We start from the raw sequence: 14249 nt of genomic DNA on the forward strand, positions 1-14249 counted from the left end.
GATGGCTATTCAGATTTCTCACCTTCACTAGTCAATGCTTGCCATTGAAAACATCAAAGGGCTGAGGTTATTCCTAAAGCATCGTTCACATCGATCTAGCGACACAACTTCCACAGTACTCGAGAAGATCATGGGAACGCGGTATTATTATAATAAGTAAGTATGGTTGTAGTTGTGATGCTGTAGCGAGCATAGTTTGATCGAGTTATTGGATCAATGTGAACGAGGCTCGGGAGGCACGTGGGGCGGCCTCTACATTGTCGCCTATACAAGGTAAAGGCTGAATGTTGATATTGTTCTATTCCCTTTTATTAGTAATGACTCACGGTCAAGGCTTGTCTGATTTATCTAGCTGCGGGACGCTTTAATTACCTCGCCCTTGATGGTTCGTTTAATGTACAACATACACAACTAATATGCGCCGTACGTATTTCAAATTGTAACCCTTCATTTAATAACACTATCATTTATTCGTCAAAATTTACTTCTCATGCTCATATACTATATACATACATTATGTAAACCTGTATAAGACAGCGTAAGTATATATAAAAAAATGTTTTCGTTATCGTGTTTTCAACTTAAAGGGATTTTTATTAAGGGGCCGCCTTAAATAGTAATATAGTAACTTAGCACGTAAGCGTTCCACATTATCTGCTATTTATATAAGACAACGAGGTGCACGCGCACATAAATATTACGTGCCTGCAATAAACCGAAAGCTATTTCATTGAATGTTGTATGGAGCACGGATCAACGACCGTCCTTTATCACGAGCTGTGCCGATTTAGAAGACCGTATTTACTTGTATATTATGTATATGTACAATGTATACATATCGCTGGGTAAGAACTGTGTATACGCAAGTTTAAATGTTTCGTAATAGTTTAATGACATCAATGCATCGAACAGCCACAGATAGTTCACAGTAATGCACAAAAATAAACATTGTTGTGGAACTGTAAGTGCACTTTTTTATTATTAATTAATAGGGTTTTCAACAGACACACACTTTACATTTATAAAAAAGAAAACATCACAATACAAGCATCCAATAACAGTAAAACACAATCTAGCGAGACTTATGCACTTATAGAGCTAGCATAGTTTTAGTAGGTACTATAAATTCAAAGTTAATACGTATTTTTATATGACAGTGACTATGAGATCTTCCTTCAATAACCTAATTTTATATTAAATATTTTTATCAAATGTCTATGCAAAAATATGTTTTACTTAGAGTAAACTCTCTGAGTATCCCCTGGTCACTATAGCCACTATATAATGTATTATGTACCTACAGTGGTAGTTTTGATAGAGCTAATTGATTCAACTAAATTGCATTATCAAACTTAAACAGTCGTTAGTGTTTGTGTACCTACATAAGTAAATATATTATGATAATATTGATATATTCGATAACACGAAAACGTAATTAGAATTACGCATCCATTTTGTCTTTTCATGTTTATAAATCTCAGGCTATAGGTTTCTCTAGGTTCTATTGCACTATGATAGGACAACATGAAACAAATGAACGATGAAAAGTAAAAATGAATCTCCACCATCTGCACAATCGCATTGCACATAATATTATGTAGATACAACACCGACCTAACTGCCTCTTAAAATGTCTATTACTGCAATTTAAATGAATTTATATCTTTCAGTACACGATACAAAATGAAAAATGGTCGTAATACGCTTTACATTGTAATTGCATAATTTACGATACGTTATCAGCACATGCTGCGAATACCTCACCTATTGTAACATCGCTACAGCTGGCTTACAGCTGATAAGCGAGCACAATACACAATAGTATATAATGTAGCCAGTGGGTAAGTATGTAAGTGTTACATAGTTTGATATTAGATTGATTGGAGTGCGGAGGTCGCGCCGAGGCTGCGAGTCGACGACCCGCCGTCACCTTGCGCCGGCGCAGCTCTTACGCAATCCCTGAATCTTATCGTTTGCATATAGACCTTGGTCGCTCTAAAAGTCTAAACGAACTTTTTTGGTTACACTCGAAATCGATTGGAGAGACTGGTTGAACAAAAGCTCTGCGGTTTCACTAAACAGCAGCAGTTGATTTAGAAGAATTTGTTTGCGATCATGTGACAATATCATGAAGACTTATAATAATGATGTAAACAGACAGACCGATCATAGGTTATATACAAATATATCTTAAGTACTTATTGGAATATTTAAATATTATATACTTATGTTATAAATGGACATACTATAATTTAAAATAATACAAAACAGATGTATTTAGTGTTAAAAACAATATTATCAGATTACAAGTAAAATGTTCAGTAAAGGTGTGCTACGAAAATGGGCCTACGCGCTACGGCTACGAGGCGCTACGCAGGGCTACGCGGGGGCTACGCGGGGCAGGGCGGGCGCCGCCGCAGCCTGCGGAGAGAGGGGCGGCCGGTGGGACGAGCCCGGCGCGCGCACACCCCGACCACTATTTATTCGCAAGGCCACTCCAGCGCCCGGCCAGTGCGCACACGGCGGTCGCGCGCGATATACATTCACAACGCTACTGACGCGCTCCGCCAAACTCGCGATTATCGGATCGCGGACTGCTATGTTTTGATACGAACTTTTATCAATCAGAGTTACTTGTGATTATTTACGGACATTACACAAAAACAAAAGAGACAATGTTTTCGAACTCGAAGCTAGTGTGGGGGTTGTCGCAAGTGGCTCACATCTGCGTGACGCGGACGTCGTGGTGGCTGTGCGTGGCGGCGGCGGCGGCGCTGCTGGTGCTGCGGCTGCTGGCGCTGCTGCGCGAGGTGCGCAAGCTGCCGCCGGGCCCGTGGGGGCCGCCCGTGGTGGGCTACCTGCCCTTCGTGGGCGTGCGCCACAAGACGTTCCTGGAGCTGGCGCGCAGCTACGGGACGCTGTTCTCGGCGCGGCTCGGCAACCAGCTGACCGTGGTGCTGAGCGACTACCGCCTCATCCGCGAGGCCTTCCGCCGCGAGGAGTTCACCGGCCGCCCCAGCACGCCGCTCATGCACACGCTTGATGGACTCGGTAAGTCGACTTTACTTAGCACAAGTGGAATGTTTTTACTAGAAACGGCCCCTTATTACCCTACCATTTGTGTGTAACAAATAGTAACTATCGATAGTACAACAAAAAATAAAAAGTACCTACTCATTAAATTCTTATCGAGCAATATCAAAGAATATGCTCAGTGAAACATTAGTAGCAAAAACAATGCTTGCACCTCGCGCATGGTCTAAAGGCGGCGCGTGCGCAGGGGGCGGAGCGACGCACCTCCCACACACTGACCGCCTCCCTCCCGCAGGAATCATCAACAGCGAGGGCCGCCTCTGGAAGAGCCAGCGCCGGTTCCTGCACGAGAAACTGCGCGAATTCGGCATGACCTACATGGGCAACGGCAAGAAAATCATGGAAGGAAGAATTAAAGTAAGTTTCTAGATAATAATTCACTTTAAGTGCCCACTAAAACATTCCATAAACATATTTGAGAAAATGTTCATAAAAATCGATTTACGCGTTAAAAATCCGTATCTGTATATAATTATCGCACTCGAACAAAAATCACGAGCGCTTATCTTATCAGCCGGCTTCCGCTAACAATGTCAATCTGTTTAACCAGAGCGAGGTCCACGAGTTGATTGCCAATCTGCACGCGGCTGAGGGCGCGGCCATCGACGCCAACCCTCTGCTGGCTCTGGGAGTCTCCAACGTCATCTGTGGCATCACCATGTCAGTCCGGTTCAGCCAAGGCGACGCGCGCTTCGAACGCATGAACCAACTCATTGAGGAAGGCATGCGGCTGTTCGGACAGATCCACTACGGCGAATATGTTCCTCTTTACAACGTAATTTCTGAACCTTTGAATATCTTTCTATCCTTGTAATTTCGTTATCATTGAAGTGTTTTGAGTGGATAAGGAGTAGGCGCTAATAGCTCCGCATTTGTCAACAGTACCTCCCCGGTAAAGCCCAAGTGCAAGTGAAAGTGCTGAAGAACCGCGAGGAGATGTTCGAGTTCTACCAGCAGCTGATCGACGAGCACCGCGCCACACTGGATGTTGAAAACGCGAGGGATCTTATCGATGTCTATCTCATTGAAATCGAAAAGGCCAAAACTGAAGGCAGAGCCGGAGAACTCTTCGAAGGCAGAGATCACGGTAAGCATCGGAAGTTCAAACTGGTCTACTAGATTGCTGTTTATCTTTTTGTAGGTAGAACGGGTTTTAAGATCAGCATTTTGTTTCACAGAACTCCAGATTAAGCAAATTCTGGGGGACTTATTCTCGGCCGGTATGGAAACGATCAAGTCGTCCCTGCTGTGGATGATCGTGTTCATGCTACGGAACCCGGACGTGAAGAGGCGCGTGCAGGAGGAGCTGGACAGCGTGGTGGGTCGCGAGCGCCTGCCCACCATCGAAGACATGCCCAACCTGCCCTACACCGAGACCACCATCCTCGAGACCCTGCGCATGTCCAGCATCGTACCGCTCGCCACCACTCACTCGCCCACTAAGTAAGTGTCTTCATTAGTTTCCGAGAATCATTACATTTCCAAAGCAGTATTATCCGTGCTAGGCATCTTCTGCGTGTTCAAAGTATTTATTAGAGCTTCCTTCCCTAGGGACGTAAACCTGAACGGCTACAAGATCCCGGCGGGGTCGCAGGTGGTGCCGCTCATCAACTGCGTGCACATGGACCCGGCGCTGTGGGACGAGCCGGCGCGGTTCAACCCGGCGCGGTTCATCGACGAGACGGGCAAGATCCGGCGGCCGGAGTTCTTCATGCCGTTCGGCGTGGGGCGGCGCATGTGCCTCGGGGATGTGCTGGCTCGCATGGAGATGTTCATGTTCTTCGCGTGCGTAATGCACCAGTTCGACGTGAGCATGGAGGAGGGCGCGGCGGCACCGTCGCTGGAGGGCACGGTGGGCGCCACCATCGCGCCCGAGGCCTTCCGCGTGCGGTTCCTGTCGCGCGCCGTGCCCGTGCCCGCCCCGGACCACCCCCACCTGCGCAACGTCGGCTGCCACTAGCTGCGCGAGCGCAACCCATTCATTCACCCACCAGTATTCTATGATCACTCGTTTTAGAGCGTATCGACGACAATTTATTTAAGTTATTTTTTAGTGACGACGCCGCTAGAGCGACGGTCGAGGCTGTGCATAAAGTGTTCAATTTAGTAATAGACCTAATCATTTATTATGTAGTAACTAGATGAAAATTCCCAACGTTGAGATTTAAAATTTTCATGTACTTGATTTGCGAAAACAAATTTTCATTGTGTAATTCTCGCAAATTAGACCCTTTAAAGTTATAGGATACTATATATTTATGATAAGTGTAGTGGTAATTGAATACTAGTATACCAAAATAATGTATAATCTAGGTCATTATTTATTAAGATCACATACATAAAGTCAGTGTTCAGAGTGCTACGAGTGTGATCTCATCCGTGCGTTGTCGTGTAGAAGCTCCGAGTGTGGAGATGTAACAATCACTTTACGAATAACCATTCCATTAAGCGTAGTAACCAGCAACTAGTCTAAGAGCGATTGTCGCATTTTATTTTTAAAGTATCGTTGAAACATTTTTTTTATATAAATTAATGAGATGATTTCTTAAGATTACTATGTAATCGCATAAGTTAATTAAATGTTAATTGCATCTGCAACCAAGTTGTTTCGAGCGGCCATAACTCGGCCGCTTCCAGCTCACCGGTCGTAGTGACACCATAAGTATTTAGCTTTGTAAATATTGCCTTGTTTTTAAATCTGAGCACATATTAAGTGTTGAAAATAAAATACAAAAATGATTTCATTATACACACAAATTTTATTGACCTCCCTAACCTATCATTATCTCTAAACAGTACAGTGAAGAACAGAACACGAAGTTATATTTGAAATTTCAGTAACAGAGTTCCTTTTTAACCGACTTCAAAAAAAGGAGGAGGTTCTCAATTCGTCGGGATCTTTTTTTTATCATTATGGAACCTAGCCATGAGTTAAACATACATATCTCTGGTTAAGCCACAGGCTCACACCGATACAGCACTTTCGGCGGGGCGAGGGTGACCCCGACCACCCCCCGCATCTCCTGCGGGGAGGGGGGCGGGGAGGCGAGGCGCAGGCGCCACTGTCTCAGCAATCGAGCCACCAGCCCGCATGCCAGCATGCGCGATAGCTCGTCCCCGGGGCACATGCGCTTGCCTGCAATGGAATGCGCTATGAGTATGTAGACCAATATTAAACAAATAGGGTTATCGCGTGACAGAGTAACTAACATCTCTACATACAAACTTCAGCGTTTATAAAAGGTGAGAGGTTTTTAGTTAGCTCTATAATTTGACTGTCCCTACAATCTGTCAAATTCATACAGTTACTTTCATTACTTTGAATAAACAGCCTTGCTTTTAGATTATGGTGGTAGCCTAGATTGTAGGTCCTACACTGTTTACCACCATCTCATAAAGCAGATAGTAAGCATTATAATTTAGGTTCAACTATGTACCTCTCAAACTATAATTAGGTATATACTATATTGAGTCACAAACAATGTTAGATGCATTTAGTAATTATATTACCTATCAGCTGAACCACAAAAAACTTATAGTTTTTTATACCATTACTGGGTTCAATGAACTCACAAACCAATATGACATCAGGTTCACGAATTGATATTTAATTAAAACAAGCATTTAATGACCACATTCACGTGATAAGTTAAAATGACCAATTAAGTACCGAAATGATATCGTAGAATCAATATTTACACACCTACAGCGATACGAGTGACACTAATTGGTTTGCAGTTGAACTTTACTCGGCGTCATAAGAATGTGATAAAAAGATCGTGCAAGTATTTCTGGCCATATAAGGGTAAATACTCGGGCAAATACTATGAATAAAGCTTGACTCATGTAAGTAGGTACATTACTACCAAATTATCTGAACAACCCTACACATACCTTACATCATTATGGTATACGACAGAGATAATTTAGTTTTACCTACTGTGTTTTTACTATTACCTGCCGCCATAAACCCTATACAACCCACAAGAGTCATTTCCATACCTGTCTGGAAGGGTATAAACTCCTGAGGCTTCAGCAGACTGCCGTCTTGATCAAGAAACCTGGCGGGGCGGAATTCCTCAGGGTCCTCCCACACCCGCTCGTCCATATGAACGGCCCACTGCAGCGGCACCACCATGGCTCCTGCCGGCACTCGGTACTTGCCAACGTATGTTTCCTGGAAGATACGAGAAGCTACACCATAGCACGCTATAGAGGTATAATAAGCCTGCCTGTATTTGCTGACTTGGACAGAGGAACTTAAATTAGCGTTAGTTTAAAATGAGCGTGTGATTTCATTCGCCGCAATTAAAATTCCTTTTTGGAATTTAATTTATGAGCATATCAGACAGAAAAGCAAGGTTGTGGTTCCCACCAGACGAAAACAGTAGCTAAATCCTAACCTGTAAGCAGCCATGAGGAATGCCAACAGGAACGATGGATCGGATCCGCTGCGCCTCGCACACGGCCGCCATCAGCCGAGGCAACATGGCGCCGTCCACCGCGCCCTCGCTCGGACACACCGACAGTATCTCCTCGCGCACAAGTTCCTGTAATAAAGCAATTTATCTTGCAATAAAAATACCCACTCGTAAACGAAGCCGTAGTTAATGGTAGTTAAAGTCGTTCGCATTCTCACCTGTTCGTCCGGGTAGAGCGCCATGTATAACAGAAACCAGGCAAGGGTGACCGCGGTGGTGTCGAGCCCCGCGCCGAACATGTCCGCCAACAGATAGTGCATCTGTTCGTCGCTCACAAACCGCGCCAGATCATCACCCTCCTCGAACCTACGCTTCTGCTCGTGAAGATAACTGTCCAGTATGCAGTCCCCTTCAGTGGGGATTAGAATCGACGGGTCGAAGAAGTGCTCGTCAGTGGTTTGAGCGTGTTTGCTGTACTTGACGCACTTGATGTGGCCTTCTGGGTGCTCGTCGAAGAGGTTGTCGTGTGGCGGGTACTCGGCTCCGACGGGTTTCTTGAGGCCTAGCAGCTCCCGCCTCTTCGCTATCATGCTGGCGTAGAACCGATGAGTCTGCGCTTGCCCTCGTTTTAGTACTTCTATCGTCTTTCTCATGTCGGATGAGAAATACCTGAATAATAAATATATGAGTAATTTTACCTTATATCGTACATTGTACATTACATTGTAGATATTACTGAAATACATGCATAGTATATTGCGAAATTACCGAATAAAAGGCAAGAAGTTGACGACCCCGGCGACGCCCATCTCGTGGCAGCCCTCCTCCTGTATCTGCCGCAGCCAGGTCCACGTCTTGTCGTCGGGGGGAAACTTGTACCCAAATACTATTTCATTCACCACATTTCCCAGAGAATTACTCATCATCTGGCTGAGATCAATGCTATTATCGCAGTTTCTCTTTATATCCTAAAAAGAAATAAAAATGCATAACCTTTTGGATGAGTTAATAAAATCATTGATTTTAAAAGAGATGCAACCAGTTTTAATTCCACTTCAGTTCGACACGCAATTTATATGTCAGTTTTAGTGAATTAAAAGCACAAATAGTAGGTAATACAGATTTAATTTTATTGATTTAATTCTGATCATTACGCCCGAGTTGGGGCCTCTACAAAAACATAAGTGGCCGATCGTGTTTTTGCTGCGTGAGGCTCGGTTACATTTGTAATGACATTCAAAGGTCACTTTCAAGAAACGCGGACCTCGGTGTGTGCCTGTTAATAAGAACTTTGATCTTGTTAAATTACATCGGGCACCTTTGAACATTTTTATTATTTGTTGGGCCGGTAATGTTCCGCTGACTTGGAATAATGGTTTCACTAATCGAAAAAGGTGATAAATTATGTAATAAAGAGGTTATATAGTATACCTGCAGGAGGTTCTGCACTCCATCGCCGATGCGTCGCTCCAGCTTGTCTCGGGACGCGCTGTGCTTGCTCATTCCGAACCCCTTCAGCCACGTCGTTATTAACTTCCTCTGGTCCTTCCACAGACTTCCTTCGGCGCATATGATGCCTAGAAACACATTTTGTAGGCATAATGATAGCGCCAGCTGTAACTAGATTGCTAGAAGAATTATTAATGTACAAGATATTTACCATTTCCTTGCATAATCCCGTGGGTCAAGTAAAGAGGTGCACGACCGGCGAACGATTCCTTTGCAAATGCTTCTCTTATGAGCTTGTGATCAGAGAGGACCACCGTGTAAATGTTACCCATCCATATACCGTATATTGACCCATACTTTTTAGATAACTCAGTCAACGTCAAATGCGGATGTTTGGGATTCAGGAATGGCAAATATCCTAGAATCGGCAATCCCCACGGACCCGGCGGCAAACTCTGCCATTCTTTTATCTTTTTACAAATCCAAAATCCGAGGACAAAGGTCATCAGCCACACGAAAAACAAATCCATTTTCTGGAAAAGACATAAAATGAAACTATAGAAACAAAATAAACAAAGGTATAATATTTCGCTGAAATGGCGTTATGGTAGTTTCGTATCATTATTGCATTGTGTCGGCATCGCTACAACGTTGTTATCGAGTGTTACGTGTCTGCCAGTGCTGCCAACACAAGCTCGTTAAACTCCGCATGAGTCGCATGACGCATCTCCAGCCTTAGTAAAAAATATATAAGATAGATATCTATCTGAGACGGCGCTTAGATCCATTGAAAGTGATTACCTGATACGGCCTTTGCTTTACGTGTTGTTAAGATGATGTCACGATTATTTTAATTAACCTCTAATTATCACAATGCCTTTGCTACACATTTCACTGACAACCGACCGTGAAGGAGAGCGGATCTCTACTGACGAAATTGATACAATTTATCCCGCGCTCCTGAATTAAAATCTATTTGGTTTTATAATATACGATTTAAATACCAAATTGAATAAAAATACGAATATTTCACTGAACCTTATACTAGATTGGGAGTTGGGACGATAATACCAGGATTTTAAATGTAAGCCAACTCAGGTGTGATGTGTGTGATTCATATCCTCGGACGTACCTATACGGCTTTGAATTGACTTTCATTTGATTTATCTACTAATCGCTTATTGTATGATATTACATTATCATAATTATATTATTTGATAAAGCAGGTATTCTTGGAATCTCATAGATTACCATTCTCACTAGATACCATGCGTTTTTAACCGATCTTATCAACATTCACATCTCCTGTCTACCTGCGACCCGCTGAACACTCACGAGATACATTTTTATAGTGGTGTCCCGAGTGGTTTTTTCCTTGTGTCCATAAAAGTGGGCAGCGGAGTGCAAGACGGACGGGCGAGGCCGGCCCGCTGCCGGCGCGTCGCGAGTGAAGGCCGGTCAGCGGCCGCGGCTTATCGACAATCGCCGCGATTAGCCGCACTGCGCCCGCGCACCTATTCCGACCGACCACTGTCGATACTGCCAAATTGAGATTAATAGACAAATCTATCGGATGAAAAAGAGTTGCCGTGATTAGCAATAATATCGTCTTTTTCTGATAGAATGCACTTCTAAACAAAAATATAATGCTTGTAGTATCTTCATCCCGTAAAGGTCTAGAGCAAACATCACGACTTTTCACAATATCATGGAAGCTAGGATATAATCTAGTTCGAACCAGTTTAGATATTCGCAATGTGAAACAGAATAAGGCAGCTGGTAATGTATGCGAGTTGTCCACGTGCCGCCCTGCCGCCGCAGCCTACACGGCAAGTGACTTTATCGCACTAGAATGCACCTTTGTCAGACTTGCTACTTTTGCATTTTATGTCAATAACTTGTTTTTCGATGATAATAGAAGTTAAACTCAAATTGCTGCTTGATAAGTGCACTTCAAGTCTTTAATTAATTTAACTAAGGAGTCAATTGTAGCCAGAATCAGAAGAGAGAAAAATACAGTTAAAAAGTTACTAATAAAGACCATAATCAAGACTCTATATTATTCAAGAATGTCAGAACATTATCAGATGTGGCGTAGCATTCGTACGTAAAGAGACCAATAATAGCAGATGGTCCGTTGAATCCGACGTTGAAGCCGCCGTTGGTCCCGGGGAAATAGTGCAATGAAAAAGTTCCACCTGCCATTGACGTTCCATAATAATATGTCACTGAAACTTTTAATTGCTTTTGGGAGTCTACATTTGGTCTACATTGAACAGTTACTCTGTTTTTTTCATGTAATGCACACAAGGCTGGTAGGTATAACGGGATGGAAGACAAACATTTCCACGGGAAAATCTTTTAAGACGCTCGAAACACTAGTGATACATAAAATGTACTCTGAATTACAAACGTTGAAGGTAGACAGCTATTTAGATAAATTGAGTTAATTAAGAACTAGTACGAAGTGGGTTTTTTACGCAGTGACACAGTTACAAAGGGTCTCATTGGGAAACTTATTAAAAGGTATAAGTAGTTTTATTTTATTGTTAGGTACTTCGCAAAGTAGATCCGTAATAAAATATCAATCTATAGATGCTTCCATACAAAAAATAATAATTTATGAAGATGCACACAATTTGCACGGAGCATCCACATTTATTTTCAGGTATCTCATTCTATGAGATATAGGTATACATAAAAGTGCATAATATCGCGTATGTGGCCAGGACAGTTTTTTTGCCATTCTCATTCAACCACCGTACAGTTATCCCGCTCAGCTAGGTGTTACTGACACAAAGCAAGGTTAATGCGAGGTACACGGCCGAGCTTGCCCAGCGTCTTCCGACCCTCAGGTAAACGAATCATTTATAGACTCTCCGAACGTGAGAGCCCTAATTAAGAACACACAAACCATGGGTTCTAGTCTCATATTCAAATGGGTCCGGTGCCAATAAAAGTTAATGGGCATATTAATTGTCAAAGCGCGGCAAAGCTATGACTTGCAATCCCAACTTTCATAATTATGCAGACAGACCGCATGTACAATATCTTTACCAAGTCATTACACTTTTATTTTTAAATCGAAATGGGTTTATTATACCTACCTGCTGATAAAATTAATGCACTGACCTTTTTGGTAAACAACAAAAGTTTACGAACTTTTCATAGCACTGACAACGATTAAAGTGCATCCAGATTAAACATGATGATAAACGCATAAAGTTGATAGGGGGTCCTACCTACCTGAGTATAAAGGGAATGTAATAATGAAGAAATAACCGTCAATATTATTGAAGGAATGCCGAGTAATTATGAATAAGCCTGCGCGGTTGTTGTTTCGGTCCGGCCCGGCGCGCCGGCGAGTGCGCCGGGTGCGTCTCGGTATCTCTAATGAGGTGTTCCCGTCAATGGGTGCATCAATGCTACGATCTCTAACGTTAACTTTATCGTACCCTTTTTTCTTTTTTTTCTATTCCAATCGAGCTTCGACAAAACATAGCGGGCAGTGCTCCCGTCGGCCCTTGAACTGGTTAGATTCTTTTATTTATTTTTTGATCCCGGCGGCGCGGCGGCCGCTGGTACAGTCTAGAATGCCGGCGGGATCCTGCGTACACTCCTTCCTTCTTTTATTTTTAGTTCGCACGGAAAAGGTGGTCGACCAGGGTCAATCACCGAGGCTTTTACCCCGACGCTAGCTGCAGCTGGTGCCCATTGCACAATAGTAGAACCTCTTTCTGGAATATTGTTGAGTTATTTATAGAATGCACTTGATGCGCTATGTCGGCTATTAAATATTTTAGTAATAATAATGTAAGTAGTGTAGCTGCCGCTGGTTATTCTAGGAATTGGTAATGACTTTTACACAGTCGTGTTATACTTATCAAGATGTAGAGCTTTCATATTTCTTTTATTTTTTTATCCACCAAAACCTTATTATGCATTTAGTAACGTAAGTTAGCCATAGCCATTCTTGTAGAGGTTTGCATTTTGAGGGGCTAAATACCGAAAGAATGGCTTGTTTGCTGTTCCCATAAAATTTTGGAAGACCGTTTAAAATTTACTCTGCAAAAACAAAACTTCGTAGCGGCAAATTGCGCACCGAGGGAAACAAAGTCGTGCCATGTTTATTGTTCGCTGTAACGCCTAAAAGGTTGTTTCGAAATATTTATTTTTAATGGCAAACAGAGATCACGCAAGATAGGTGTAGTTGTCGCGGAGTGGGCAGCGGCTGCGTCACCGCTCGCGCAACCAGGCCAGCCCATCGCTGTCCTTGCATTCTTTGAAGGAATAGTTCAAGCTGGTACCGGTTCATTGACCGGGTCCGCCCCTCACTAATGTGTCGGATCAACCATGCAGCCAGCACGTTCAGGGGAGGTGTCACGCGTTCGGAACACGACTTATAGACCTTTCAGAAGGCGAGGAGTAGATCTTACGGCGATCGCTGAAGACTTTTAAGTCTTACTACGCCGTCTTGGCGATTTTGATGTTTAACTACCTTTAAACGTAATAAACGGTTTAATTTGCAGTACTAAAACTTGTCATTGAATCGGTTCGTTTCTCTTAAGTTACCGATACGTAATTAATGTATAAGTTTTATCTATCTTTTTGTTTTGTAATTTATTTTTAAATATACTTAATCTATGTTAGTATTGACTCAAACCGTAAATTACAACGTGATACATTGTTGCAAATTTATAGGTAGGTAATCAAAACACTAAAAGCGGTTGAATAATTAAACAAGTACCTACGTGCCTATATTTATCTGCATTCACTTCGTAAAAAGACTTATTATGTGCACACTTATATGGCAGGTTTGACTCTATTTGGGCCCTAGTCCATGAGTCATGCTCTAATCTTGAGCACTAAGGTGAACTCCATCTGTGTACATGGCGACGTTGCATGGACAGAGGTCTCCTGCACAATATCGAGCGAAGTCAATGACCTGCGCAATATAATAGCTTTACTAATTACGAGAACACACAGTAATTATATTTCCTAGTAAACTATTAAAAGTGTGCCTAATCGATGTGAGCTCTAATTTTAGTTAACTTTGTTTTAATTCGAGATACGTCAAACCTGTCAAAAAGTTATTAGGGTTCCAAAAAATGTCAAGGCAACGGACTCATCTAAAAAATATTGATTGTTTATTATGGTTTGTGTATTAATGATGATTGGCTAAGTCATTTCTTACACTTAAATAGCAATAACTCATGATTTTCATATAACTCGGGCATTCCATAACTTGTTTTTAATGTCATAATGTCCGACCATGACACGAATCAA

At 42.6% G+C, this 14249-nt stretch overlaps 2 protein-coding genes across 2 annotated transcripts; one reads left to right on the plus strand and one right to left on the minus strand.

The window, feature by feature from the left end:
• Positions 1-2321: 2321 nt before the first annotated feature.
• LOC105382421 (cytochrome P450 18a1) lies at positions 2322-5842 on the plus strand. The gene is made up of 6 exons (XM_038117783.2): positions 2322-3051; positions 3329-3450; positions 3644-3868; positions 3976-4180; positions 4272-4536; positions 4645-5842. Exons 1-6 carry the CDS (start codon positions 2676-2678, stop codon positions 5051-5053), a joined length of 1602 nt encoding a protein of 533 aa, XP_037973711.2. The 5' UTR covers positions 2322-2675; the 3' UTR covers positions 5054-5842.
• A 181-nt stretch (positions 5843-6023) lies between these two features.
• Positions 6024-10079, minus strand: LOC105382422 (cytochrome P450 306a1). Its single transcript, XM_011552300.3, has 8 exons — positions 9765-10079; positions 9175-9496; positions 8946-9091; positions 8283-8482; positions 7733-8183; positions 7497-7643; positions 7096-7270; positions 6024-6229 (listed from the first exon to the last, which is right to left on the minus strand). Exons 2-8 carry the CDS (start codon positions 9491-9493, stop codon positions 6045-6047), a joined length of 1623 nt encoding a protein of 540 aa, XP_011550602.3. The 5' UTR covers positions 9494-9496; positions 9765-10079; the 3' UTR covers positions 6024-6044.
• Positions 10080-14249: the final 4170 nt, after the last annotated feature.

The sequence above is a fragment of the Plutella xylostella genome, chromosome 10, assembly GCF_932276165.1.
Source record: "Plutella xylostella chromosome 10, ilPluXylo3.1, whole genome shotgun sequence".
NCBI lineage: Eukaryota > Metazoa > Arthropoda > Insecta > Lepidoptera > Plutellidae > Plutella > Plutella xylostella.

Excerpts from the sequence above, each read along its gene's own strand:
- LOC105382421 (XM_038117783.2), top strand. The coding sequence starts at position 2,676 with ATGTTTTCGAACTCGAAGCTAGTGTGGGGGTTGTCGCAAGTGGCTCAC. Across the intron at positions 3,052-3,328 it reads GCACACGCTTGATGGACTCG|GAATCATCAACAGCGAGGGC; the intron begins GTAAGTCGACTT and ends TCCCTCCCGCAG. Across the intron at positions 4,181-4,271 it reads CTTCGAAGGCAGAGATCACG|AACTCCAGATTAAGCAAATT; the intron begins GTAAGCATCGGA and ends TTTGTTTCACAG.
- LOC105382422 (XM_011552300.3), bottom strand. The coding sequence starts at position 9,493 with ATGGATTTGTTTTTCGTGTGGCTGATGACCTTTGTCCTCGGATTTTGG. Across the intron at positions 9,092-9,174 it reads CGGGATTATGCAAGGAAATG|GCATCATATGCGCCGAAGGA; the intron begins GTAAATATCTTG and ends ATGTGTTTCTAG. Across the intron at positions 8,483-8,945 it reads GAGTGCAGAACCTCCTGCAG|GATATAAAGAGAAACTGCGA; the intron begins GTATACTATATA and ends ATTTCTTTTTAG.